The sequence below is a fragment of the Chlorocebus sabaeus genome, chromosome 21 (assembly GCF_047675955.1).
Source record: "Chlorocebus sabaeus isolate Y175 chromosome 21, mChlSab1.0.hap1, whole genome shotgun sequence".
NCBI classification, from domain to species: domain Eukaryota; kingdom Metazoa; phylum Chordata; class Mammalia; order Primates; family Cercopithecidae; genus Chlorocebus; species Chlorocebus sabaeus.
The window spans coordinates 85,826,866-85,853,811 of record NC_132924.1 but is presented as its reverse complement, the minus strand read 5'-3'; the positions used below and the strand labels follow the sequence as shown (position 1 = coordinate 85,853,811).

Sequence of the window (26,946 nt, the reverse complement as noted above, 5' to 3'; positions counted from 1 at the left end):
TTGATGGGCACTGTCAGCCTGATCTTTGGTGGTCTTCCCGCTGTTCTCAGCCACTGATTCCAGGTCCCAGGAGTCGACTTTGGCTCGAGGAAGTCAGGCGCCTTAGGTGGGGCAGTTGACACTCGCGCAGCGCCTTGCTCACCTCGGTGCGCGGCGGCGCGCGGGTTTGGGCGGGGAGGGGGCCGGGCCTCGGGAAGGACGCGCGCGGCGGAGTTTGACCCCGGCGACGTTCCGTACCGTCGCGGATTTTGGCGGCGGAAACATGGCGGTCGCGGCCGGGCCGGTAACGGAGAAAGTTTCCACAAACACTGGCCTGTATTAGCGCGTATGTCCTCGGGCCCTCGTTCCCTAAGGCGTGCCGCCTCCCTGTTTTCAGTTGCAGGCTGAAGCCTTGTCTGCCCTCCTCCTTTTTGGTTTGGTTTTGGAACTGATTCCGAGGTTTGGGAGAGCGCGTTGGTGGCGACGGCCGAGTCAGGTAGGGAGAAATGGGTGGACGGCAGGGCGGCGAGATCTAGGTACAGACACCGCCAGGGCTCCGCGTGGTGGACCCCAAGCTCCGCCCAGCCGGCCTCCCAGGGCCGGGGTAGGATACTTGCCCCTGGAGGAGTTGACAGTGGTGGTTGGAGATTGGAGGGTGTGGGACCGCCTCTCCGCATCTTGCAAGGGTTCCCCCTCACTGGGCGCCACGTTGTGGTCGCGTTCTCCCGAGGTAGAGAATGGTGGAGAGCAGCCAAGCTCCTTGTCGGACCTCCCACATCTCGCTAAAAGGAGGCCGAAAGGGAGAGAAATTGCTGTTGCTGCTCTAGTGCCCAGGAGTTTAATATTCGAGATACCGTTTTCCTCGTATGAGATGGCTCAAATAGTTATCAGTAACTCAGAACCGAAGCACTGAAATTCCCTGGCCCTGTTTTTTCAGTGTAGTTGTTTTAGCCTTGACACTTCTAGATGGGACAGAAAGTTTCTGAGTGAACGATAATGCAAGTGATACGGCATGCCTCAAGTCATTCCCTAGAGGTAGGACATGGAAAGAGAATTGGTTTGGAAGAATTTGGGTGAATTAAGTAAAGACTGGTGGAAAGCTGAAAGAGAAACCAAACATTTATGGACTGTCCCTTAGTACTACCAGTTATTAGTTGTGAGATATTAGCTAAGTTCTGTATTCTCTTTATGCATTAATAAGTGTCCAATGGCGACCATTGTTGTTAAATGTAGTTATTTCTGTATTAGTCTTTATTTTTCAACAAGCCTTTATTGAATACCTTCTTGATGCCGAATTTTTGCTAGTCACTGGGTGTACAGTATTGAAGACAAACCCTCAGAGACCTTTTAATCTAGTGGGAAAAGCAGACATGAAATAAGTGATGGTATGTAACAGAGAAAGTACGGGGGTCATGTAATGGGGAGGGGGCAAGGATAATCTCTTAAGAAAATGTTTTATATGAGACCTGAAGAGTTGGAGTAAGCCAGGTGTGAGCACTGGGGTGGGGCCAGGAGGAGGAAAAGGAGTGTACCTGGCTTGGGAATAGCATTTGTGCAGTTTGTAATTGAAAGGTCAGTAAGTTTGGAAAACAAAGTGTGAGAGGAAGAGTGATAACAGATAAGGCAGGAGAGTTATTCAGGCCCAACACGGAGAGCCTTATAAGGCATTGAAGGAGTTTTGACTTTATTGTTAAGGCTGATGGGACGCCATTGGAGCATTTTACATAGTGGAGTGCTACATTTTGGTTTTAAAAAGTACACTTCTTAGAGAGGGCAAGAGTGGATACAGGGAAATGTTCAACATGATGGTGGCCAAAATCGGGATGGTGACCCTGGGGACGAGAAGTAGAAACACTTAAAAACTGTTTAGGAAGAATAGTAGACAGGACTTGGTGAGGGTTAAATGTAGATGATGGTGGAGAGGAGGGTTAGAGTAGTATGTAAGATTTTATTAAATAATCAGACTCTGGCAGTGATTAGTTAACTTTTCCCATATGCATATTGAATCTTCTATGTTCCATTTTAGTCTACCTCTGGAATAATTGTCCATTGAATCATTAATGATGGCAAACCAATTGAAAAAGATTGTAATGTTTTTCTATTATTCTCTAACTCAGGCTGTCTTTTGAAGAAGATCAGAATGGGGAAAGACTTTTGTAAATTACCATTTAAAAACAATCTGCCATGTTGATTTTGGTCCATCAGAAGGTAACTGCATATATTGCATTATATGGATGCACTGTACTTGACTGATTTTTTACATGTTTACATTTACTTTGTTTCCAGGTATTTACCTCTGTTAACAGTGCAGAACAGAGCTGGTGCTTCAATTTCTATAGTAGATTGATATTTGTGTGCACTTAAGTAGAGAGATAATAATTGAAGACATAGAAATAAATGACATTGCTTAGAGAAAGTATGTAGTGAGAGAAAAGCCTAGGTTTGGGGTTGAACATTACAAAGGATGGATTGAGAATGAAGAGCCTTCAAGGAGACCGAGGAGGGGAAACCAATGAATTAAGAAAAAAAATCTGGAGACTTAGTCTTTGGATGCCCACGAAAAGGAATGGTTTGGAAAGAGAGAGAAGTCAACAATGTAAGTTTGTTTAAAGAATATGCAGGACACAGCCAGGCGCAGTGGCTTACGCCTGTAATCCCAGCACTTCGGGAGGCCAAGGCTGGCAGATCACCTGAGGTTGGGAGTTCGAGAGCAGCCTGACCAACATGGAGAAACCCTGTCTCTACTAAAAATGCAAAATTAGCCGGGTGTGGTGGCACATGCCTGTAATCCCAGCTACTTGGGAGGCTGAGGCAGGAGAATCTCTTTAACCTGGGAGGCCGAGGTTGCGGTGAGACGAGATCGCTCCATTGTATTCCAGCCTGGGCAACAAGAGTGAAACTCCGTCTCAAAAAAAAAAAAAAAAAAAAAAAAAGGCCAGGTGCAGTAGCTTGTGCCTGTAATCCCAGAACTTTGGATGGCGAGGCCGGTAGATCACCTGACGTCAGGAGTTTGAGACCAGCCTGGCCAATATGGTGAAACCCTATCTCTACTAAAAATACAAAAATTAACTGGGCATGGTGATGGGCACCTGTAATCCCAGCTACTCTGGAGGCTGAGGCAGGAGAATTGCTTGAACCCCATAGTCAGAGGTTACAGAAGAATCGCCTGAACCCGATAGCCGGAGGTTGCAGCAAGCCGAGATCCTGCCACTGCACTCTGGCCTGGACAACAGATCGAGACTCCGTTCCCCCATCTCCCCCCAACCCCCCCCCCCAAAAAAGAGTGTGCAGGATACTGAGTGAAAAGTACCCATTGGATTTAGGAATTTACAGGTCACTTCAGCACTTAGCAGAGCAGTTGTGTAGTGGGAAACACCATTTAGTGGTTTGAAAAGTGAGTGGGTAAGAAGTAAAGCAACTACCTCCCAGCTGTCAAAAGGACACAAGATTGAGTTTCATACAGGATATGGGGATTAGCAAGGATTGTTTTTGTTTTGTTTCTTAACTTTTTTGGTATTGTTTTTAAAAGAAACAGGTTTATAAATGTTTAAATACTAATAGATAAAAGTGAGAGTTTGCAGAGAGGAGAGAGTCTGATGTTCTGGAAGAGGCAGAAGGAAAGATGCACATTATGGCTGAAAGATTTAACCTTAGAGAAGCAACAGCCTTCTTTCCTTATATTTGGAGATATAAGTAGAGATGGGTTTGTGGACTTGGGAACTCAAGTGAACTCCCTTTTGATGACTCTCTAGGAGGCAGAATCATCTGGTGAGCATGCAATAGGAAGAAGTAGGGTATCAGAGATTTGAAGAGAGGAAGTAGGGTTTTGAGTAGTCACAAGAATGGAGAAGAATGTTGACCAGGGAAGGATGCTCCATGGATTTAGAGTGGTACTATTTAGCCTAGTGTGTGATTTTTTTTTCCCCCTGTCCAGCAGTGTTCAGTAATCTGAGCCCAGATTGTACCATCAGCTCTTTGAGGATAAATATTCTAATGTATTTGTTGAATTATTTTATAACACACAATAGTGATGTTTTTAAAAAACCTCAGTGCATTCCAGATTTTGTCAGTTTCTCACACTCAAGTTAAAAAGATAAACCAAAATATACCAAAGGAAGACATTTTCTTTAACATTATGTGGTACCTTAAGACATAAGTGAATACAAATTTAATTAAGGCAAATCAGTTGGAATACTTAAATAGACTTAGTTGTAAAAATAAAAAAAATAACGCCTGTTGAACATATAAAAGCAAAGTAAGTAATAATAGTTGGAACTTCCCAGGGACCCTAAGGTTGCTTTAGTAACATTCCTCTCCAGCCAAATGAGTACTAAGAGTTGATTCTAGGTTCTCATATTTCTCTTGAGCCTTTTAATGTACAGCTATTAAGAAAGTACAAATAAACTAATCATAAACTAGTATTTTTTGTTTGTTTGTTTGTTTTTTGGAGGCAGTCTCGCTTTACCCCCCAGGCTGGAATCCAGTGGCGTAATCTCAGCTCACTGCAACCTCCGCCTCCTGGGTTCAAGCGATTCTCCTGCCTCAGCCTCTCGAGTAGCTGGGATTACAGATGCCTGCCACCACACCCAGCTAATTTTTGTATTTTTAGTAGAGACGGGGTTCTGTCATGTTGGCCAGGCTGGTCTCTAACTCCTGACCTCAAGTGATCCGCCTGCCTCGGCCTCCCAAAGTTCTGGGATTACAGGAGAGAGCCACCATGCCTGGCCCTAGTTTCTTTTTAAGTATCTGATTGAGTTCCCTTTAGATAGAGTTACCATGAACCATTGATCAGTTCTTTTGAAACAGTATACTAGGAAATTTTGAAGAATTATAATAGATGATTAAATCATTTTTTGACTACTATCACTTTTTAGGTGTGACTTGTGAAAGCTTTAATTTCCTGGGTCCTCTAACAAATATTTGTAGTAACATTTGTTTAAATAGAATTGAAAAGTTCATCATTTACTTTATAATGACTATTAGGGTGAGCATTTCAGGTTTTCATTTTTGACTCAGAATTGATCAGGAATTGGTTTCTATAGAGATAGTGTTTAGTAATTTAATAGAGATAAAAGTACAGGGAGAATTATGGCTCAACTTTAGGGACTGAGTAACTTTAATTCTAGTGAGTTTATTAGTTAAACAATGTAAAGACCTTGTGTAACATTCTAGAGCTGCCTTGTAAAAAGATGTAGGGGATATTTGGCAGGTAGTAATGGTTGCTGTTACTACTAGTATATACAAGTGCTTTTCAAATTAGAGGTAACAATGAAGTCCTTCATTTGCTTTAAGAACTAAGTAGCTTTATGTTGTACCAAAACCTGCTACAATCTAAGCTAAAGCTAACATATCACATTTCCTTGTTGTTGAAAAACCAGATATTTAAACCAGAATGGATTAGGTGAATTCTTCACCATCTCTGGAAGAACAATTCTATTCATGCAATCATAGCATATGATGAGAAGAAGGCACAGCCATGTCTGTTTGGATAAACTGCCAAGTTTTAAGCCAGAAACAGTAATCATTAAGATATTGCAAATCAGGTTGTAAACTGGATTTCAGTTTTTAAACTGGATTTTTTCACTTTTTATATGCATCTTTATATAAAATAATGAGTAAATTATATAAAATTAACTCTGAAATATTTTCTTCTTCTTTTTAGATCACTATAAACAAAATTTCCACGAGAGAAAATGTTGAAATAGGAGTTGCGGATACACTGGATATACTGGATGAAATACAAGCGGTTAATTTTTGTAACGTGAGGGAAAAGCCCACATTGCTGGTTACATGTGTAAATCACTGCGTTACTGCTTTAGTCATTGTCTCTATTTAGCAATGACAAGACTGGAAGAAGTAAATAGAGAAGTGAACATGCATTCTTCAGTGCGGTATCTTGGCTATTTAGCCAGAATCAATTTATTGGTTGCTATATGCTTAGGTCTATACGTAAGATGGGAAAAAACAGCAAATTCCTTAATTTTGGTAATTTTTATTCTTGGTCTTTTTGTTCTTGGAATCGCCAGCATACTCTATTATTATTTTTCAATGGAAGCAGCAAGTTTAAGTCTTTCCAATCTTTGGTTTGGATTCTTGCTTGGCCTCCTATGTTTTCTTGATAATTCATCCTTTAAAAATGATGTAAAAGAAGAATCAACCAAATATTTGCTTCTGACATCCATAGTATTAAGGATATTGTGCTCTCTGGTGGAGAGAATTTCTGGTTACGTCCGTCATCGACCCACTTTACTAACCACAATTGAATTTCTGGAGCTTGTTGGATTTGCCATTGCCAGCACAACTATGTTGGTGGAGAAGTCTCTGAGTGTCATTTTGCTTGTTGTTGCTCTGGCTATGCTGATTATTGATCTGAGAATGAAATCTTTCTTAGCTATTCCAAACTTAGTTATTTTTGCAGTTTTGTTATTTTTTTCCTCATTGGAAACTCCCAAAAATCCGATTGCTTTTGCATGTTTTTTTATTTGCCTGATAACTGATCCTTTCCTTGACATTTATTTTAGTGGACTTTCAGTAACTGAAAGATGGAAACCCTTTTTGTACCGTGGAAGAATTTGCAGAAGACTTTCAGTCGTTTTTGCTGGAATGATTGAGCTTACATTTTTTATTCTTTCAGCATTTAAACTTAGAGACACTCATCTCTGGTATTTTGTAATACCTGGCTTTTCAATTTTTGGAATTTTCTGGATGATTTGTCATATTATTTTTCTTTTAACTCTTTGGGGTTTCCATACCAAATTAAATGACTGCCATAAAGTATATTTTACCCACAGGACAGATTACAATAGCCTTGATAGAATCATGGCATCCAAAGGGATGCGCCATTTTTGCTTGATTTCAGAGCAGTTGGTGTTTTTTAGTCTTCTTGCAACAGCGATTTTGGGAGCAGTTTCCTGGCAGGTAAGCTTATTGTTTGTCCATCAACCCCAATGACATGTAATAAAATGCTAACTTCAATAATTGAAATTAAAGTTGTAAGGTCAAGTTCCTGATTTCAAAAGGATATTCATATTTGCTCTTATTTAATTTTGTTCATGGAATTGAAGCACTGAATGTGTTTCAAAAGGATAATTTGTTTGATCTCTAGCAAAGAAGTACCAAAATGTTATGAACATTCAGCATTGAGATGCCTCCCACTTCCTGACTGTTCATTAGTGAAACACTCATCGATTAAAGAGTCTTAGAAAACTAACGTTTGGAAAGTATTTAAAGATAGTATTCTGATCCTTTCATTATACCTATGAGGAAACTGAAAGCCAAAGAAGACACATCCAGAGTCACTAGTACTGGCAGGAACAAGGTTACTTAATTTCTGTCTATTCCCTGGACTCCTCACTGTAACGTTTCTTTTATGTAGCCATTTCTCTGAAGATTTTATATAAAAGGTGTTAGATATATAACTACATATCAGTTGCTTAATTATAGATTAGAGGTTATCCTAAGAAAGAAAACATGGGTTTCACAGTAACTTTGCTGCCCAGAAATGTTTTCTAAAAGGATCTTGTAGACAAAGACATTTGTGCAGTTGGAGTTTGCATCTGCAGTATTACCAAACCCAGTCTTCCATTAATTGAGCATGTATTGACTATGCACTATATGCCAGGCACTGTAGTGGGTGCGGAAGATCTCAGGATGTCTGTCAAAGGTGGCATAGTCTCCAATGGGAGGAGAAGGAGGCTGGCATGTAAACAATTATGATTACAGTGTGATAAATACTATAATCTGTGTACATCAGGCTGGGATGTGGGGCATAAAGGAAAGTCAGCTCTGCTTGGTGCAGCTCTCTGTAACAATTTGTTGCTGCTGAGTGATTTCTAGAGGAAAGTCAGCGCTGCTTGGTGCAGGTCTCTGCTTTGTAACAGTTTGTTGCTGCTGAGTGATTTCTAGAAGTATGTTTTGAAGAGGGAGATGTGGCGACTTGCCTGGACATGGTGCTTTCTAGTCAGCTGGGCTAGGGCAGGGATCCTGGTGGGAGTCAACCAATGGGAGTCAACCAAATGAGGAAGACATCTTGGGTGTGGCCTGAGGATATTGTCCTTACTTTGCTCTACTTGCTAGTATTGGGTACTATCAGAATTATGATGATGATGTTTAACACTCAAGCATGAGTTTTCCTCCCTCTTCCTTGCCTCTCTTCTTGCTAGCTCCTTTCCCAGCCCTAAATACTTTTTCTTTTCCAAGTCAACCTCATTCATGCTGGATGCCATTCCAGGCTGTCAAATTCTGTTAACCAAAATATTCATATTTTCTTGGTCTCCAAACTTTTTCTTATCTAGTGGTCTTCAGATATGATGTGTACCACTGGAGGTACACAAAAACTTTCCAAGGAGTCTGTCAGCAGAGATAATTTTAAGAGCATCAGTTTCCTGATTTTCACCTTCGATTCTGCTCTTTTTCTAAAGTTGATCTATTTGAGAATCCCTCGATTTAGATGTAGGGTGATAGCATTGTGGTTTTAATTTATGTCTCTAATGATTAATGATGTTGAGCATCTTTTTATGTGTGTATTAGCCATTTACTTTGTTGTTTAAATCTTTTGCTCATTTTAAAGCTGGGTTATTTTTCTTGATTGAGTTTTAAGAGTTCCCTATATATTCTGGATACAAGCCCTTTGTCAGATAAATGATTTGGAAGTGTTTACTCCCAGTCTGATTTCCGTTTTTATTTTCTGAATGACACTTTTTGAAGAGTTTTCAAGAGTAAAAGTTTTTGATTTTACAGAATCCAATTTATCCACTTTTTCTTTTATGGGCTCTGCTTTTAGTAGCTTATCTAAGAAGTCTTTGCTCAACACTAGGTCACAGTTCTTTCAAAAGCATTATTGTTTTAACTGTTACATTTAGGTATATGATCCATTTTGAGTTATAGTATGAGGTAAGGATCTAAGGTTTTTTTTTTGTTTTGTTTTTTTAATATATAGATGTCTCATTGTTCCCAGCACCATTTGTTGGAAAGATTAACATTTCCCCTATTGAATTGCCTTGGTGCCTTTGTTTAAAATCAATTAAACATAAATGTAAGGTGGTATTTTTGAGTTCTTTTGTTATACTGACCTGTATGTCTCTCGTTATGTTAGTACTATGCCACCTGGTGAGATGTTTTCTAATTTCCTTTGAAATTTCTTCTTTGACTCATGGGTTATTTATAAGTTTGTTGTGTGATATCCTAATATTTGGAAGTTTCTCACATTTCTTTCTGTTGATTTCTAATTCCATGTGGCTGGAGAACATTGTATGATTTTAGTCTTTTAGGCCACTTGCTTTGTGGCATGGCATGTTTTATTCCATGTTCACTTGAAAATAATGAGTCTTCTATTGTTGGGTACAGTGTACTATAAATATCAGCTAGATTAAGTTGGTTGGTAGTGTTATTCATATATCTATAGCCTTGTTAATTTTCTGTCTAGTTCTGTAATAGAGATTAAAATCTCTATTATAGTTCCTGAATTGTCTACTTCCTTTTTCAATTCTTTTTTTTTTTTTGCTTCATGTATTTTGAAGCACTGTTCCTAGATGTAAATGCATCTTTGTTATATCTTCTTACCATATTAACTCTTGTAATTATGGTAAACAGCATAGTTGAGTAGTTAAAACAGAGATTGCAATGACCTGCAAAAGAAAATATTAACTATCTGCGCCCCCCCCCCTTTTTTTTTTGACACGGAGTTTCACTCTTGTCAGCAAGGCTGCAGTGCAAAGGCGCCATTTCTGCTCACTGCAACCTCCGCCTCCTGGATTCAAGTAATTCTCCTGTCTCAGCCTCTCAAGTAGTTGGGATTACAGGCATCCGCCACTAGGCCTGGCTAATTTTTGTATTTTTGGTAGAGACAGGGTTTCGCCATGTTGGCCAGGCTGGTCTCTAACTCCTGCCCTCTGGTAATCCACCTGCCTCGGCCTCCCAAAGTGCTGGGATTACAGGTATGACACCTGGCCCCCTATCTGGCCCTTTTAAGAAGAAGTTTGCCAACCTTCTTTCTAGACCAGTGTTTCTCAGTCCTCAGTATGCATGTGAATCATGTAGGGATCTTGTTAAAATTCTGAAGATTGGAATTCAGTAATTTTGGGGAAGAGCATGAGACTCTGTGTCTCTAAAAATCTTCAACGTGATGCAAACACTTCCAGTCACCAGCGTACTCATTTAGTGGCAATATATTCATTTAGCTATTCAACACCAGTATGAATCTACATGAGTTGTGTCTGCATTCCCCAATTGGTTGCTATTTGGAAACTGCTGCCCATGGCATAGGCATTATGCCTTAAAGGTAACAAAATTTTTTCAACTTAATTTAACCAATCCTCTGTAGAAAGATTTCAAACTCTGCTCTGCCCAGTGTTCTGTGAGATGTTAGTGAGTGTACTCTGAGAAAAAAATGTTCAAAGTACAGAAAGAAAAACATTTCCAAACTAACTTGACCGTGAAGTCCTTGCTCTACCCTCATTACTTACATTACACACCTCCCCACACCCATACCTTTTAACCTCTATGTGAAACATAATTTGGGAAGTATCTGCTGAATTTATACATGTTCCAGACCTCCTGAATTATGAAAGAACCAGAAAATTATGTAGAAAGGCAAATAATTAAGAGCTTTGTTAGGACATGACTGTTTTGGGGATAATAACATCATCATTTAATGCAAATAAATTCTGAGGGCTATCTCAGATTATTTAAATTGGATTTTAATTGATTTTTAAAATTGAACTATTTTTACTTATTTCCTAAATGATATAAAGTTTTTAATATAATCTAAAACCATTTGTCAGATTTCTGTGAGAGTAATACTAAGGTACTAAACCAATTTTTCTCACTGTCCCATTAAAATATCCTTCAATCTATTTTCACTAGAAAAACTGTGCCACTGATTAGGTGAGGGCAGACCCAATGTGCCAAGAAAAAAATGAGGAACTAAAGAAGGCTTTGAGTAGATCAGTTTGCCAGCTATGACAGAATCTATGAAAGTAGACATAGACTGAAATCAAGAAGACTAGCCAGGAGCAAGAGATAAGGACTTGGACTAAGGTGATAGGGAAAATGGCTATGATAAGGGTAAAACTGAGAGTATTATCAGAGGAAAAACTAGTAGATTTTGTTGAGAAGTAAATTTAAAGCGAATTTTATATTAGTTGATAAAATGTAAAGTTGAAAGTTCAGATGTGGTAGATAGTCAAAATGTTAAAAAGATGTTGAGAAACTGAAGAGAGCAGATAAGAATGTAGGATGAGAGAAGACATGATAATGGATCTCACTGAGGTAATGACCTAGTGGACATTTGGAATTTATCAAATACCTTATAGGTTTCTTTATCTTTTAAAATATATTTTTAGGGACTCAAATGTACTTTTGTTTTACTATTAGAGAAGTAAAAACATGCAGATTAACATGCCTTATGGAGCATAGTTGTAATTTAGATCATAATTCCAGAAAATGGGTTTAGCCATTTTTTTTTAAGGTTTTGCATATGAAAACTTTTGGGTTTTGTTTTACTTAGCTTAACATAAAAATTTTTTTATTAAGGAAAAATTTACATATAGAAACATTCACCTTTTTTAGTGTGTAATTCTGTGATTTTGACAAACACATATATTTGTGTGACCACCACTACCACAGTCAATGTGTAGAGCAGTTAAATCACCACCAAAATTCCCTCTTGCTTCCTTGTAGTCAGTCCTTCTCCCAACCCCCAGGTACTTGGCAACCTGATTTGTTTTCCGTTCCTAGAAATTTTCCTTTTCCAGAATGTCATATTCATAAAATCATTTAACATTGTAGTCTTTTGAGCCTGACTTTTGTTTTTGAGACAGGGTTTTGCTCTGTAGTGTGGGCTAGAGTACAGTGGCACAATCATGGCTCACTGCAGCCTCGACCTCCTGGGCTCAAGCAGTCCTCCCTGCCTTGGCCTTCCAAAGTGCTGGGATTATAGGTGTGAGCCACTGCACCTGGCCCTAAGTCTGACTTCTTATTTACATCATTTGAGATTCATCTGTGTTACTGTATGCCATCAGTAAGTTAGTTACTTTTATTGTGAGCAATATCCCATTGTATGGATGTTCCAGTTTATCCTTTACCCAGTTGAGAGACACTGAAATTATTTGCAGTTTTTTGGTAATTATGAATAAAGCTGCTATAAACCTTTGTAGACAAGGTTTTGTGTTAACATAAGCTTTTATTTTAGTGTGATGTGGAATTGCTGGGTCATGTGCAAAGAATCTGTTTTAACTTTATACTGCCATACATATGTATTTCTAATCTACAGAATAAGCTCGTGACATAAATTATCTATGTATATATTCCAGAAATCAAGACTGAAAAGGTTAATTAACTTATTCATGCACACATAGCAAGTGGCTGAGCTGGGATTGAACCAAAGTCTAACTCCGAAGCTTGGGTCCTTTCCACTATACCCTACTTCTTCTGCATAAAGAAGTCATTTGACTTTAAAATTATACAGTAGTCTTCATAATGTTCTTACATTTCCTGAACCAAGCAGTTTTGAAAGTTGCCTGTGGTTTCTTAAAGCTAGATTTCTCACAGTCTCTCCATTTATATATTGCTGCATTTATGTATTCTATTTCTTAGTTGGGCTTTACTTTCTTTAGGCTTCTATGTATGTTTTCCAAATCTGGTTTGCATAAGGTGACTCATAAAAAAATACTTCTAAACAAACAAGCCGTATATGTTTATGTAAATGTTACATTTTTAAAACGGCATTGCATAAAGACATTTTGTTCCTGTTACCTGAAAAATTTTAGGATATGAAACATTGAATACTTTGACCGTGACTTGAAAGTCCAGCTGAATAGAGATCTAATAACTAGTAACAACTTTTATTCAAAGGGCATTACTTACAGGTTGTTTATTGGTCTTCTTTTGTGCTGAGTTTGTATCTGCTCTGAAATATGAGCCATGTCTTAAAATTTGATAGTGAGCTGAGGATAATTTGGAGAAGCAAAGGAGAAAAAGTACTTATAGGCTTTAATCAATTGATCTTATTTGTTACTTGGAATTAAGGTGTAAGGAGTACTCCAAAGTCACAAATGACTTCTAGATTGAAGCTATAGAGTAAAGGTTTGCAGGCCAATAAAATTGAAGCTCTCTGAAAGTGGCAAGTGGATAAAACATCCTAAATTTATTTTGGCTTCCCCTGGACATATTTGCCATCTGTTCAGTTAAAATTATGAATTTTTGTATTGCCAAAATATTAACTTGTGTGTGATCTTAATAGAATATTTAATACTGTTTTTCTAAGCTTGCTTTTTCAAAATAACCTAATAGAATGATTTTTTTATTTATTTAATGATTTTTTCCTGATAAATTTGCTTTTTAAAAATGTATGACAGGGCCAGGCACGATGACTCATGTTTGTAATTCCAACAGTTTGGGAGGCCTAGGCGGAAGGAATGCTTGAACCTAAGAGTTTGAGACCAGCTTGGGCAACATAGGGAGACCTCGTCTCTACAAAAATGAAAAAATTAGCCAGGCATGGTAGTGCATTCGCCTGTGGTCCCAAGCTACTTGGGCGGCTGAGGTGGCAGGATCACATGAGCCTGAGAGGTCGAGGCTGCAGTGAATCGTGATCATGCCACTGCACTCTAGCCTGGATGACAGAGTGAGACCCTGTCAATCAGCATAAAATTCTCAGTTTCTAAGATTTTTTAATATAAAAAGCAAGTAGTAACAGATCATCTGTTATTTATGAATTGTGATCAATAAACCCCCGAATATCTACTTATTTAGTCCTACTGTATCAAATATCATCATCAGTGTTACATAACCAACATTAGGGTATTAAATAACATCAATATCAATTAACATTTTAATTGGAATTTTGAATTATTAGGCTTTTCATTTAAGTCATCTACAAATTGATTGGCAATTGAACTTTATCATTTGCTTAGTTTGCTGCTAAATGAAACCATTCAATACTTTTTCTAATAGTAAAAACATACTGAAGATGAGAAGCACTGGTTTAGAAAAAAATATGTAAATATATAAAATGTAATAGCCTGGAAAGCAATCATCAGAAAATTGGAACTGATTCCATTTGTAAGAACAGAAACATAAAATAAGTTACAAACTTATCAAACTTTTATTTTAAAATTACTGTAAACCTCAATGTAGGTTATAAAGGAAGACTTGAATGAATGGAAAAACACACCATACTTCCTGGGATGAAAAGACTCGATGCTGGGCCTTGCAGACATTTGTATACATAGAGGAAACTGTTTTCAAAGTTGAGCTGCACTTTTGGCCCCCTCAAGAGTGGCAAAAATAAAAGCCAAGCCCAGGGTCTCCAGAAGTGAGATCTCTGGTAAATTACCTCCCATTTTACGCTTACACAGTGAAAGAAGAGGGTGGAGCCATGTGTGTTATAGCCCTCTCATGAACTTGCATTCTGCCCTTGTGTCCTGTTGGTGGTTCAACCTGGGATTAAGTGGTCAAACCCGGATTAAGATATGTAGACTCGTGATGTCCGCAGCTCTCCGGAAGAAACAGTTGTCCCTAGGACAAAGTGTCATTATCTAGGCCTAAAATTAATAGTAATATAATTTTTATATCCAGCGTTCAGCTTATAAATTTAACCAGGTACACACACACACAGCACCAGGAGCAAGCAGCAGCAAAATCAACAGACAACAGAAAAAAATCTTTAGGTATTGGAATTATCAAACAGAAAACCATCATGCTAAGTTGCAAAAATAAAAGGAGAGATCAGGACATAATGGTAGTATACTGGAAACTTTAAAAAATGACAAGGCAGATTTTAAAAAGAACTAAATAGAAATTTTAGGATCAGGAAATAAATTATTTCCGTGTTACAAACATAACATTAGACGAAGCTGAAGTGAGCATTAGTGAACTGGAAGATACAGTTCAGAAGAAGCTCTACAAGAAGCAGCATGAAAGAGGAGAAGTATGGAAAATAGTGAACAGAAGGAAAGGATAAGACTCAGAGGATATGTTAAGAAGATCTCATATTTGTTTGATTAGAGTCCCAAAAATAGAGGGAAGAAATGAAAGCCAAAGGACATATGTGAAAGGATAAAAAATAGATCAACAGAACAGAAGAAGAGAGACCAAAAACAGATCCGTGAATACTTATGACAAAAGTGGCACTGTAATGTGGAGTGGTTGATGTTTTCAGTAATTGCTGCTTGGACAATTGAGTGTTTCTGTAGAAGAAAAAATTGGGCCATTATCATAAAATCAATTATATTTGGACTATAGATTTAAATGTGAAAGGCAAAACAATAAAGCCTTTAGAGGATAATGTTAAAATATCTTCTATTAATAATGGTTGGATAGAGGGATTTTTTTTAACAAGGCATAAAGTGACTATATTATAATTAAGAACTCTTGTTAAGCAAAAAACAGCATTAAGGTAGTCACAGAGTCACCAGCAAAAGACTTTCATTTAAACTATGTTCAGAACCAAACAAAGCTAAATCAATGAAGAAAAGGTCAGCGCCATAGAAAGGTGGGCAAAATATTTAACACTTCATCACAGATGATACCCACGTGGTGAAAGGTACTTAACTTCATTAATAATCAGAACTTGATATTCTAGTTTTGGTATAATGGAAAACTGTAAGCAATTTAAATACCAATAATAGGATCCACCAATTAAAGTTTTATACGTATTATAGGAATGCCATTTGGTCTTTACAAGTGACTTAAGAGTTATGTAAGCTTAGATTAAAATGTTCACAGATTAGGTATCCCATTTCGGTAAAAAAAATACACATGAATATGTATTTGTGAAAAATACATTGCATGAAGTCTGGGAATATTTCAGAGTAGTTATGCGTATAGATGATGGTATTTGGAATGATTTTAATCACATATCTTTTTTACTTATTTGTATTTTATAGTGTTTCTAAATGGAGCATGTACTGTGTTATTTATGTCATTGACAAAATAGGATGTACCAAAATAGGGCAGTATATTCATTTTTCTATTGCAGGAATAAATTTTTTAATTAAATTTTGATCAAATGAACCACCCCTTAGTGTTAAAAGCATGTGTTCTTGCACCTAGTCATATAGTATGTGCAGTAGCAATACAGAAAGAATGTGATAGTTTAATATTCTAAAGGTATGTTCAAGTGACTATCCATTTTCTTTTCACTTAAATGAGTCTTCATTTTTTCTGCTTTTTCATTGCGGTTAATACCTGATTGCCTTCTCCTTATTTCTTCTGCCTCTCTACTTTCCATTCTGCTTTTACAAGGCTTATATGTCCTTAAATTTTCTTCTGTTAAAATTTTGATTGCACATCTAGAGAGTTCAGTGCTTTATAAGGTAAACTATATCATATAAACGGAATTCGTTTTTATAGCTTTAGGGTCTTAAATTTCCTTAAGAATTTATACAGAAAGAATGTAGAAATAATGTACTAGTTTAATATTCTAAAGATATGTTCAAGTGACTGTCATCCATTTTCTTTTCACTAAAAATGAGTATTAATTTTTTCTGCTTTTTCATTGCAATTGATGCCTGATTGCCTCCTCCTTATTTTTTCTGCCTCTCTACTTCCCATTCTGCTTTTACAATGCTTATGTGTCCTTAATATTTTCTTCTGTTAAAATTTTGAATTTGTACATCTAGACAGTTCAGTGCTTTATAAGGTAAACTATACCATATAAACGGAATTAGTTTTTAAGCTTTAGGGTCTTAAATTTCCTTAAGAATTTATTTTCATAGTGTCACAGGGAAAAAATGAGCCCTTTCTAAAGTACCCTTTTTGATAAAGTAAATAAATCTGTTATTTGAAAAATGACATAGGCACATGGGTTTTAACAAGATATTTGTTATCTGGCATTTTCTCTGTCATATCGAAGAGTGGTTTTGGTATGTTTTTTTTTTTCTAGTTTGGATAGGATGTTATTTGACAAATCTTTTTTAAAAATGATGTGCTGTGTTTTGCCACAACTTCCAAAAAAATTGAGAGATAAATTAGGGATTTATTGCACTAGTTAGCTCATCCATGTATACTTGCCTGCTTTAACTGAATATTGTTTTTAGATCATTAATTTTTCCTTTTATCCTTTTTGAAAGTAGAAGCTAAAAAATGTGAATCAATGTGCATGTATGTAAATATATACACATATGTACGTGTACTGTGTAAACATGTTTTGGATTTCTTTTAGCCAACAAATGGAATTTTCTTGAGCATGTTTCTAATTGTTTTGCCATTGGAATCCATGGCTCATGGACTCTTCCATGAATTGGGTAACTGTTTAGGAGGAACATCTGTTGGATATGCTATTGTGATTCCCACCAACTTCTGCAGGTACAGTAATCTAGTATAGTTAGTGGTAACTATTCAGTTCATAACATTTTCTTAATATTTATATGAATAAAATACAGCTCCTTTTCAAAACCGTATTTTCAAAATATAACTTTTGCGTTTCTTCCAGATTTTTAACAAACTTTATTCCAAGTGATAATATCTTCAGAGTTCAATTGAAATATTTTGATAAATATGATAAGCTTATATTTTAGCTAGAAACCAGAAAATATTCATGTATAACTTTTCTGAGGGAAGATCTTACCCTAAAGGGAATATTTTGTTTAAGAAAGTGTCCTCTGGCCAGGCGCGGTGGCTCACATCTGTAATCCCAGCACTATAGGAGGCTGAGGTGGGCGGATCACCTGAGGTCAGGAGTTTGAGACTAGCCTGGCCAACATGGTGAAACCTCATCTCTACTAAAAATACAAAAATTAGCCGGGCGTGGTGGCAGGCACCTGTAATCCCAGTTACTCGGGAGACTGAGGCAGGAGAATCACTTGAACCTGGGAGGCGGAGGTTGCAGTGAGCTAAGATCGCACCATTGCACTCCAGCCTGGGGGACAAGAGCAAGACTTCGTCTCAAAAAAAAAAAAAAAGTCCGAAACAACATAGTGAAATATACTAAAATGTGCATTGGGCCTGAGAGGCTGGAGGTTTAGTTTTGTGTTACCTTCGGTACATTATAACTCTGAACCTTATTATCTGTCTTTACCTAAAGACATCATTCCTGTTCATCTGACAGGAATGGTATGAAGAACTTAAAAAAAAAAAAAAAAAAAAAAAAAGTGAATGTAAAAACACTCTGCACACTGAAAAGTGCCATACAAATACTGGGAATTCAGAGGATTGGCAGTGAAGTTTAATAAATGTTTATTGCAGTTTTATTCCAAAATAAATTTTACCCACAAAGGTGGTGACAGCTGTATAAATCTGTGAATGTGCTACATTTTGATTTTTATTTTATAGCTAAATACCTTTAAAATAGTTATTTGCCATAAATGAATTCTGATGACAGTTTTCATCACACTTTCCCTGAGGGAGGGGAGAGTTGAAGTAAAGTTTTTTTTCTAATTTCAAGTATTTAACATAAAAATCTCCAAATAGACTATTTGTAGGAAATATTTTCCTTCATGTTAAAGACTTAATCAAAAGTTGAAGGTTCAAGAACTGAGGGAAACAGATTTGGAAATGTCCCATAAAGTGAGAAATGACAACCTTGTAGAAAGAAAGAATGTGTGGAAATAGTAATATGCACAGATAGATACTTATTACATTGTAATTTTTTTAAATGTAGTGCTTACTCTTTTGTGACTGTAATTTTAAAAGTTAGTAGAATACTATTGATGATACATGAAGCAAAATCTAAGGTTTTCAAAAATCCTGACAGAAATCCCTTTTCTGGATAGGAATGATGGTTTTTTCTTTCTCAATATTAATGGTATTTTGCTAGTTATAAGACTTGCTTTATCTACTAGAGTACCGTTTTATATTTGTTCCAGGAGCAAATCTAAGTCTTCAACTAGTGTTCAGTATAAAGCAATGGACCTAAATTTTAATAACTTTTTAAATGCCTATTAATAATTTCTTCTATTTATGTACCTTAAGTTAATGAAATTTGAACACAATTTTTATAGACTATTTTTTAATACAGAAGTATATAATTAAAATATTGCTTTTATATTTTGTGTGTTATAATATTTTTAAACAATAGTTTTTTTAATAGTTCCCACCCAGATATTCTTGAAACAGTGTAATCCTGCTTTTAAAAAGCCTTGTCCAATATCTGTCATGCAAGAAAATATGAATAAGGAACAAAGAGTAGTACTATCTACATTTGGAGGTATTATCCCAGCTTTTAATTTGATTATTGTTTTAATGATAGTGAGTATTTAGAAACCAGGTTTTGATTTTCTAAGCTTAATTCTTAGTACTATAGGAATTTTAGAAAGGATGATATTTTTTAAAAAGCCTGCCTCTTAGCAGCAACTATATTGTAACTGATTCTTATATAATCAGTTATAAATGACAGATGAGAATGAATACTTCTTAAACACCAAAATAATTGTTTCTTCTCTACTTCAGTCCTGATGGTCAGCCAACACTGCTTCCCCCAGAACATGTACAGGAGTTAAATTTGAGGTCTACTGGCATGCTCAATGCTATCCAAAGATTTTTTGCATATCATATGATTGAGACCTATGGATGTGACTATTCCACAAGTGGACTGTCATTTGATACGCTGCATTCCAAACTGAAAGCTTTCCTCGAACTTCGGACTGTGGATGGACCCAGACATGATACGTATATTTTGTATTACAGTGGGCACACCCATGGTACAGGAGAGTGGGCTCTAGCAGGTAAACTCACCTTTGGCAGTTTCACTATTGTAAAGATACACATGTATATGTAGAAATCTGTACTTCACACACAGTCATTAAATTTCCAGGATTCTTAGTTTACTGAACTGTACATATGACTTTAATTTGTTTTTCTTTGCTCTAGCATCCCTGTTTAGCCATCTCTAATGATAAGATTCAGAAATATGTCTTGTAGTGATTAGAAGGAAAAAATGCTTTGAGACTTATAGTTTCCCTGAAAATATTTTCAGAATTGCTAAATATATTTTTCAGAAGCTGATAAACTTCGTTGACTAGTATTTTTAAGTTTTGAAATGTTATGGATGCAGATTTCAGTAGTCCTTCACATCTGTAGTTTTATGTTTATAAAGCTCACCAAAATTTTAAACAGCAGATCATGTAGTATGGTGGGAGTAGCATTTAGGTCAGGAGACCTTGGTTCTGGTCCTAATTTGCCACAACTGTGTTATTTTAGGCAAGTTAGTTAACTTCTGTTGGCTTCAGTTTTCTCGCCTGTAAAATAAGGCGGTAATTTTAAATGATCATTGAATTTTATTCTAAGGTACAAAATTCTGTAGGGATTGTTTTGCATTTGAAAAATCATAAAATAACTTTGGTTTACATGCATTATGGGAAATAGAAAACTTCTTAGTTATTGCCAAGAGAGAAATGAGATCTCTTTATATAATATATAAATTTGTCAGGCTTTCCAACTATTAATAGAGAGTAAGTCAAGGGCTTTGTTTTATGAATTGTTACTTGCTTAGGACTTATAACAGAGCCCAATACATAGTAGAGGATCCTTAAGTAGCTGATAGATGAAATCATTGAATAAATCATTAAAAAAGAAAGGTAATTTTCTTGTTTTAGATTAGAAATAGTTATTTTAATTACATGATTTTTTTTCCATAAAAGAGTGTAGATGTTTTAAAACCAAGAATATATAAATAATAAAATAGTCATGAATAAATTGGAAACATTCAGGATGAAGAAAAAGATAAATAGAATTAGTATGGAAGGACAGAGGCAGAGTTGCCAATATAAGAACTCCAGAAAGAAACAAACAAAAGGTTAAGGTAGAGATGATTTTAAACCAGTGTGATCTCACTAATTTCATGCCAGATTTATAACTGGAGTTTTTATCATAAAGAGTAATTTTTTTTGAAATTTTTCTTTTTTGCAAATAAATATTGAATAACTCAGTGGCCTTCTAGTAGAAAGACGAGCTAATATTTATTGGGCACATTTTAAGCATCAGCTTACTATACTTAGTACCTTACACACATTGTTAATCTTTATGTGAAATCCTTTGAGATGGATACCACCACTTCTGTTATCTTCATTTTTGAAAGGATGAAATGGAAATTGTAAGTTGTTATGCAACTTATGATTTAAGACCAGATCTGCCCGGTTCCTAAAGTGTATTTTTCCCCCCACTGTACCATGTTGCCTCCAAGGGTGAAAGCCGTGATGATAAAGAAATGGCATGTTCTGGTTAAATGGATATTTTTGTTAGCATGGGTCACCCATTTCAAAAAATTAGAATGTACAAGACTAAAATATGTACTGAACATTAAAACTACTTGAATATAGTTTATAAAATCATTTACTTGACCTATAACTTTTTAATTACAATGTAGAAAACATCTTTTTAACCTTTATGGCTACTTCAGTTTCAGGTAAAGTATAACATTCTGTGTGTTCCAACTCAGAGCACAAGAGAGAGCTTTAGTCAATTAAAATAGTCTTTACAGAAATAGAATTTTAGATCTAAAAGTAGGGATTACTGAAAACTTACTATAATCCTTATGATAATAAACTCTACCCAGATCAAATGGAAAAAACAGGGCTAATTTTTGGTGGCCATGCATATATCCCTAGTTATTTTAAAGTGTTAAGAATAATTTTAGAAGTAAGTTTTTTGTGTGTGTTGATATGAAAGATTTATTACTTAATGGAAACATTTTTCAAAAAGTTTGCAGTTTTCTTAAGTAATTTAAAATTCATTAAGTATTTCTTAAAGATAGCTATGGAAATCAATTCTAGATGTTCATTTACTAATTCTTATATCAACGTTTTATTTTTCTAAGAAAATAAAAACACTAAGATACACACATATATATGTATCAGGTTTTCTAAATTTTCATTCATCATTAAGTTAGGAATAATTTTTGAAGACTTTAAGAACTCTAAAATAGAGTCGTATTTTAGGTAAATGTTTAGCAGTTACATTCTAGAATGATGTCTTTATAATTTTTTTGAAGTATGTTACCAGTAAATTGACCATTACAGAATTCATCTGTTAGCTAAGATTTGTTCTTGTGTAACTTTGAGAGCTTATTATAAGAAGTTTAAAAAAATAGAGCGAGAAAGCATACTGATCTTCCTTCCCTGAGAAAGGTAGATTTTATCTTATAATTCAGCAACTACATACTGTCAAGCGTGGCCTGAGGCATCTGGCATACTTGTGGGTAGTCATGTTGAACCAGGCCCAGAAAAGCCTGCTTTTCAGTTAGTTCATGCCCTGACCTGCTTTAGACATAACCCTCAAGGGCTGATTCTGCCTCACAAATAATATTGAATATCTCTGCTCTGAGGAAAATGCTTTAATCTATTCCAAATTACATGACAAAGAGCTTTAAGCTCTGCTAATTTATTAATAGTTGGGGTTTTTTTTTGGTTTTTTGTTGTTGTTGTTGTTGTTTTTTCAGCTGACTTTGAAATAGGAAACATCACAACTGGATTTTAGTTGGGTTAGCAAGTTGGTAGCAGACCCAGTATTAATATCACTGTGGGAAAGAGAATCTATAGTTGCCCTTTATCCCATATGTACTTAGAATATGTAGTCTTCTTATATTTATGGAGTTTCATGATATGGAACCTAATATTTTTGCCTCTGCTTGAGGATAGAAAACAATCATGGTAATTACAAGAGAGACAGAAATAAGTGGGAAAAATGTACATAATTTATAAAAGTAGTTTATTACAAATAAACCTTTAAAAAGCAGTCTCAATTACTTGAAATGCATCAGATGGCTGTTATCTTAGATAGATGTAAGTACTTGAATCTGGGCCAAAAGCCAAATGTAGCATAGAACCTATTCATAGGAGAAAGCAGAGCAAAAGAAGAGAAATCATTTAGAAAGCTTTAATGCTGCTTTAAGTCTCTTGATATCTAAAGAGCATTTATATAAGAGAATTAGGGTAGAATATGCTAAAGAGTATTTATTGAAATAGTTGTGGATGGCATGTTGGGCAATGATGTTTTATGGCAGATGGAATTTATATAATAGTTCTTGTAATCTGTGTCATCCTCTGATCTCTAGAGAAATTTAATAGAGCTGGCAATAATGGAGAGTTAACGTTTGGCCATTTTTGAAAAAGTATCTTTTGGAGGTATCAGTGGAGTAGCACATTAGTAATATGTGGAGACCATGTACTGAAATACTGTCTCTGAGATAATATGTGTGAGTGTTAGAGCGATTAATAAAACAAGTTTATTTTCATGTTCTTAAGCTATTATGGGCTGATTAATAAAACATTAATCAATTACACATAAAGAATATGATAGAATTCCAATTCTAAAGGATTCTCTCTCTGGTGGTGTCCATTTTTAACGGTGAAACCAAGAGGACAGCTGATTTGGGGGAAATATGTATTCTGGAGTTAGGTTGTTGGATCTTGTGCTGACAGATTGTAAAAGTAACTTATGCTCAATGTAAAAATTTCAGAAAAGTATTTTAAAAACCACCTGAAAGTGAAACACCTAGCAATAGCTGCTGTTGTAATTTTTGTAGATGCCTTGTCGTGCTTTTTCTAATACATTTGCTCATCAATAAATTTTCTTTATAAATATTTTGTTATAAGATTTCCTCGTAAGGTTTTAGGACATAGTTTATTTCCATTTCCCAAATGGGAAAGAAGTCTTTTTTGTAATTTTTTGTCCCTGTGTCTGTTCTTTTCTTAGGATAGATTCGTAGAATTGGAATGATCATTATCAGTGTACCATTGAGGCAGGGCCAAATGAGGTGAGGGTGGCAGTTGCCTCAGGCACAAAACATAAGGGAATGCCAAAAAACTCAATAATCAAAATGAACATTTTAATGTAGTACACTTAAAAATCAAAATTAATGCAAAAAAGATCCACAGTGAACTAGATGTAAAACCTGTAGTCAGAAGTTTATTTACTTTAGAACTTTCTGGGTATATATTTTTTTAATCCCTTGTTCTTCAGCTATAAAACTGATTTAAATATAAATCTGTTCTTAAATTCATTCTTGTACAGGTAGGAATAGGGTTTATTTTCATTCAGTAGGTACCTGCATATGAGGAAGAGAAGGAAACAATGATACAGAATGGGGGCAAAACTTTTTCTGTAAAGGGCCAGATATTTTTGGCTATGTGGGTTTAGATCCCTGTTGCAGCTATTCAGCTCTGCTACTTTAGAGCAATAGCAGCCATAGACTATGTAAATGAATGAATATAGTTGTGTTCCAATAAACTGTTATTTATGAAAATAATTATATGAAACTTAAATTGCATACAATTTTTACTGTCACAAAATATTCTGATTTTCTTTCAACCATGTAAAAATATAAAATCAACTCTTAGCTTTCAGGCCATACAGAAAGAGGTGGTAGGCTGGATCTGGCCCATGCGTTGTAGTTGCTGCCCCTGGTATAGAATGTTAACTTTTCTGTATAGTTGTTTTCGCTAAATATAAAGTATTTTCTTAATTTATACTAGCAGATTCCTTTTTATGTGATTAATAAGGATTTTTTTTTTAACCTGAAGTTGAAAATCTGTTGTAAAAAATATCTTTTCAAAAGATACTTTGAAAGTGTAATTTAAATACTTTATTTTTTGCTTATTTAATTCTAAGAACTTAAGGAAAATACATGTAAGATGAGTATGTTCCCACTACGAGAAAATTATTAAGAGAGTTTTCTTAATGAGAGGCTGCAGAAATTATTGCTGCATTGAATTTTCTCTTGTTCACAGGTGGAGATACACTACGCCTTGACACACTTTTAGAATGGTGGAGAGAAAAGAACGGTTCCTTCTGTTCCCGGCTTATTATCGTATTAGACAGTGAAAATTCAACCCCTTGGGTGAAAGAAGTGAGGAAAATTAATGACCAGTATATTGCAGTGCAAGGAGCAGAGTTGGTAAAAACAGTAGATATTGAAGAAGCTGACCCGCCACAGCTAGGTGACTTTACAAAAGACTGGGTAGAATATAACTGCAACTCCAGTAATAACATCTGCTGGACTGAAAAGGGACGCACAGTGAAAGCAGTATACGGTGTGTCAAAACGGTGGAGTGACTACACTCTGCATTTGCCAACGGGAAGCGATGTGGCCAAGCACTGGATGTTACACTTTCCTCGTATTACATATCCCCTAGTGCATTTGGCAAATTGGTTATGCGGTCTGAACCTTTTTTGGATCTGCAAAACTTGTTTTAGGTGCTTGAAAAGATTAAAAATGAGTTGGTTTCTTCCTACTGTGCTGGACACAGGACAAGGCTTCAAACTTGTCAAATCTTAATTTGGACCCCAAAGCGGAATATTAATAAGCACTCATACTACGAATTATCACTAACTTGCCATTTTTTGTATGCTGTATTTTTATTTGTGGAAAATACCTTGCTACTTCTGTAGCTGCTCTCACTTTGTCTTTTCTTAAGTAATTATGGTATATGTAAGGTGTTGGGAAAAAACATTTTATAATGAAAGTATGTAGGGAGTCAAATGCTGACTGTAAATGCATAAGAGATGTTAAAAATAACACTGCACTTTCAGGAATGTTTGCTTATGGTCCTGATTAGTAAGAAAACAGTTGTCTATGCTCTGCAACGGCCAATGATGAATTACTAATGCCTTATTTTCTAGGCATATAATAGTTTAGAGAATGTAGACCAGATAAATTTGTTTACTATTTTAAGAAAACTACCAGTTTACTTACAGAAGATTCTTTTTTCTAAACAGTAGGTTTCATCCAAGACCATTTGAAGAACTGCAAACTCTTTCTCTTAGAAAACAAAGAGGGCTGCCTAAAATAAACACAAAATTTGCTTCTACTCCATCACATTCAGATGTCTTGGTTGTGACCTATTGCCAGTGTAGCAGAGAACCCAAGTTACATTTTAGATCAAAACATTGTTTATGTAGGTATTGTTAAAAGGCTAGCGCCTACAAATTTCCCTTTCATGCTTTGGTCAGGGGGCCCTGAAAACACTGGTAATATTAAGAGTCTTTCTCAGGGTAACTTAATGTTTTCTTAATGAACAATGTTTCCAGCTACAAATTCTTCCAATAAACTGTCTTCCTTTTTGAAAAGTACTCTCATAGAAGAAATTTAGCAATTTCTCATTTACTGACTCAATCTAAGTATTCAGAAAAGATTTTGATCCCTATTGAGTTAATGCTCTGCCATGAAAATTATTTTTCTGATCCTTGTTAGTGATAACATTTTTTTTCTACTGAAGGTCAAAGGATAGGAAACAAGTCATTTCTCTTCTTGTATACATGTAATGTATTATGTAAAAAAGTATTCATATTGGCAATTTTAGTTAGGCATAATAGTGTGGTTGTAATTTTTAAAACTTAGTGTTTGTCTGATTAAAGCAGGCACTGATCAGGGTTATCTCCTAAGAGGTAATTCACTTCTAATTCCTTTCCAATAATTATTACATTCTAAATTTTCGTCTATGAGAAATAACAAGAAGGGAATAGAATTAAATTGGAGAATAATCTTCATTGTTTAAATGGTTTGACTTCTCACCATTGAAGCCATTTTTTCTAGCCTCAGAAAGAGGAAATAATGCCTCCACCATTTTCTACCTGGTGACTTGAAAATTGAACTTTTCAGTTAGGAAGAAGAGTCGGGGAACTTGTATACCACTATCTATGCAGCATTGTTATAGTCTGATTATTTCTGTGTGTTGAGTATGATTTTCCTAATGCTCTAAATAAAATTTTGTTAAAAATTAATTTTTCATTTAATGTGCAAATATTGAATAGTATATTAAAAGTGGTAGTCATTAAAAATGCCCATGTTTTAGAGTTCACATTTGAAAGTTTCCAATATAGGTTAAGGATTTATATTAGCATTGTCCAAACAGTATAGTTTTTTTTATTGTTCTGTTCAGCAGTAGTGTAGTAGAAAAGCCAAATGTTAAAATTGTGAGCTTTTAGCTTAAAAAAAGTTAATGGTAAGTAAAATCTCCTTTTAGATTTCTCAGCTCTTTGTGAGCAAGTTAGCTTTAACTAAAGCATTATCTCTTCACTGTAACAAAGTCA

The 26,946-nt window shown here is 35.6% G+C and overlaps 1 protein-coding gene across 2 annotated transcripts; it reads left to right on the top strand.

Annotated features, from left to right (window-relative positions):
* The first annotated feature begins 367 nt into the window (after positions 1-367).
* TMEM168 (transmembrane protein 168) lies at positions 368-26,637 on the top strand. 2 transcript variants are annotated; one of them, XM_038004466.2, is made up of 7 exons: positions 368-475; positions 2,097-2,187; positions 5,358-5,522; positions 5,642-6,897; positions 17,144-17,286; positions 19,369-19,643; positions 24,645-26,637. In XM_038004466.2, the coding sequence occupies exons 4-7, from the start codon at positions 5,770-5,772 to the stop codon at positions 25,190-25,192; spliced, it is 2,094 nt and encodes a 697-aa protein (XP_037860394.2). In that variant the 5' UTR covers positions 368-475; positions 2,097-2,187; positions 5,358-5,522; positions 5,642-5,769; the 3' UTR covers positions 25,193-26,637. The 2 variants fall into 2 exon arrangements, with proteins under 2 accessions (XP_037860394.2, XP_007980820.3); XM_007982629.3 differs by lacking the exon at positions 5,358-5,522.
* The last annotated feature ends 309 nt before the right edge of the window (positions 26,638-26,946 follow it).

Excerpts from the sequence above, each read along its gene's own strand:
- TMEM168 (XM_007982629.3), top strand. The coding sequence starts at position 5,770 with ATGTGTAAATCACTGCGTTACTGCTTTAGTCATTGTCTCTATTTAGCA. Across the intron at positions 6,898-17,143 it reads TGGGAGCAGTTTCCTGGCAG|CCAACAAATGGAATTTTCTT; the intron begins GTAAGCTTATTG and ends GATTTCTTTTAG. Across the intron at positions 19,644-24,644 it reads AGGAGAGTGGGCTCTAGCAG|GTGGAGATACACTACGCCTT; the intron begins GTAAACTCACCT and ends TCTTGTTCACAG.